The sequence below is a fragment of the Anoplopoma fimbria genome, unplaced genomic scaffold (assembly GCF_027596085.1).
Source record: "Anoplopoma fimbria isolate UVic2021 breed Golden Eagle Sablefish unplaced genomic scaffold, Afim_UVic_2022 Un_contig_11381_pilon_pilon, whole genome shotgun sequence".
Taxonomy (NCBI): domain Eukaryota; kingdom Metazoa; phylum Chordata; class Actinopteri; order Perciformes; family Anoplopomatidae; genus Anoplopoma; species Anoplopoma fimbria.
Genome location: NW_026550801.1, coordinates 1 through 2,348, shown reverse-complemented (window position 1 = coordinate 2,348; position 2,348 = coordinate 1). Strand labels below are relative to the sequence as shown.

The 2,348-nt window shown below is 43.7% G+C and overlaps 1 protein-coding gene across 1 annotated transcript; it reads left to right on the top strand.

Moving 5' to 3' along the window:
• Positions 1 to 874: 874 nt before the first annotated feature.
• Positions 875 to 1,711, top strand: LOC129115266 (von Willebrand factor A domain-containing protein 5A-like; the record flags this gene model as incomplete). The annotated part of the gene is made up of 3 exons (XM_054626868.1): positions 875 to 1,023; positions 1,232 to 1,354; positions 1,476 to 1,711. Coding segments are annotated over 3 exons (352 nt in total), but the record flags the coding sequence as incomplete, so codon positions are not given.
• Positions 1,712 to 2,348: the final 637 nt, after the last annotated feature.

Here is a 2,348-nt window from a genome sequence, read left to right as displayed (position 1 = left end):
CAGTGGCGGCTGGTGCTAAAAAAATCTGGGGGCGCACTGGCGGGCGGGGATTACAACACAACAATAAACTACTTGAACATAAATTTTGCTCTCCTCCTTCAGGCCAGCAAATTTTTCAATGACTTTTCTGATTGAAATCTGTCATTTCACAAACAAGTCTCTTTTTCATGAGAGCATGGCCAGTGCATTCAGCCTCTCCTGGGTCATGGTGTTTCTGAGGAAGTTGTCACTCTTTCAAGGTTCAGAAGCCACTGCCAACACTTTGAAAAAGCAAGCATGGAAAGCAATAGAGAGCATTGCTAACTCCACATCCAGCTAGCCAACTGTGTTTGGTGTAACAAACGGGAGAAGCCTCTAGTTTAACTCCTTCCCCTGTCACTTGCCTGCTGCTGGATTTGTATATCAGGCTGCTCCGGTCCAAGCTCCTTTATTCTTTTTTTTTCCTCCACCGAACGCCTCCGAGAAAGGATTACTGCGTAACGAAACAACCGAATTTTCGTTTGCTGTCGCCATGTCTCCTCCTGTCTTCTCGTTGTTGTTTTTTTTTTCTGTCTGCTCCGTGTGCGTGTGGGCGTGTCTGTCGCTCTTTGAGTGACAGGCACGGCTCCGTGCCAGGGGAGTGACTTTGACTGACAGGTATCATGAATCAATCAGACTGGATGAAAAATGAGCCCAAGCACGCTGATTGGCCAGGGGGGCAGAGAGCTGCGCCCGGAGGAGAATCTTGAAGTGACCAATTAGAGACCAGCATGAAGTCACATGGAAGCCAAAAGTTTAAGAGGCCACATACACACTCATTTGGCCGCGCCCTCGCTATTGAAATGCATGAAACAACCCAGAATAAACCCAATATTGATGTGATTTATCTCCTCAGAAAGCTGCTCGCCCAAACAGCCAGCCAGAGACCCTTTGCTGCAGCTGGTCTCCCTCCAGAAGGCGTCTGGCTGCTGGGTGCTGGATCCAGCTCTGGCTGCTGCACTGGGAAAGACCAGCGAGGAGGTGGAAAAGCCCAAGCCTGCATCGGTGGGTTACTGTCAAATATAATGACATCAATTAATAATTGCGACTTATTTTGCACAAGAAATTTAACTTATTTAAGTTTACTTTTCTATTGTTATTATATTTTTAGGATTTAACATGTTCCTTTGTGCAATATCTTCTTTGTTCTCTTCTTATTATGTTTTCGCTGTCGGATCTGTTCCATTTTTTATTCTTTGATTTGGTGAATTAGGTGAACCAGGAAGTGTGGCCACCATCCTGGCTCTGATCTGGCTTCATGGTTTCAAGATGGACGCTCAGGAAGAGTGGGAGCTTCTGGCTATGAAGGCTGTGTCATGGCTCCGAGCTCAGAAAGGTAAAAAACTAATATTTAGTGTTAATCTGTTGTTGTTTTTTACAGTGTGTGTGTGCTGGTTCAAATCAGCTGTTTGTCCACATTCAGTCTGCTGATGACTTGTTTTGTGTTTTTCTTTCAGCATCCTGTGTAATGGAGTGTGTGGAAGCAGTAAATGCTCTGTTGGGTTGCAACGTGCAGAAAAACGTCCTGGGGCTCTGAGGTTTTCATTAAAGGGGCTTCTCCTTCAGGATTGGTACACAGAAGCAGATTTACTCCATCCTACAATATTTACTTCAAATCAAAGTATGCCTTTCATGTCAATTTGTGTCTAAATCAACTGCAAATTAAACTAAAAAAACCAAGCATTATTTGCATTATTTGCCTGTCCACAACTGCGTTTGACTTTAAATGTCTGTTTGTGTGAGAAAGAACAAAAGAATAATCAGTGGATACTTTGCCCAAAGATTAAAAAGTATTTTTTTAAAAAGTGTGCCACCAATAAATGTATTTCCTGAAATGTGTACAACTTTATATATGGGGCTGTGAACAGGTCTTCACACAGGTGTGTGTGTGTGTGTGTGTGTGTGTGTGTGTGTGTGTGTGTGTGTGTGTGTGTGTGTGTGTGTGGTGTGTAGTTGTGGGTGTGTAGTTGTGGATGTGTAGTTGTGGATGTGTAGTTGTGGATGTGTGGATGTGTAGTTGTGGATGTGTGGGTGTGTAGTTGTGGATGTGTGGGTGTGTAGTTGTGGGTGTGTAGTTGTGGATGTGTGGGTGTGTAGTTGTGGGTGTGTAGTTGTGGATGTGTGTAGTTGTGGATGTGTGGGTGTGTATGGGGCTGTTTTCCATCTGATGAATGGACATAATCTAGTGTTTCCCATTCATTTTCTGTGGCGGTCACTTTTGACCGGGAACACCATGGGTGTAACAAAGTTGACTAAACCACTCAAAATTCAATGAAAGTAGTGATCAGCAATTTTATATGTTCAAATGCCTAGTGTGGAGGATATCATAA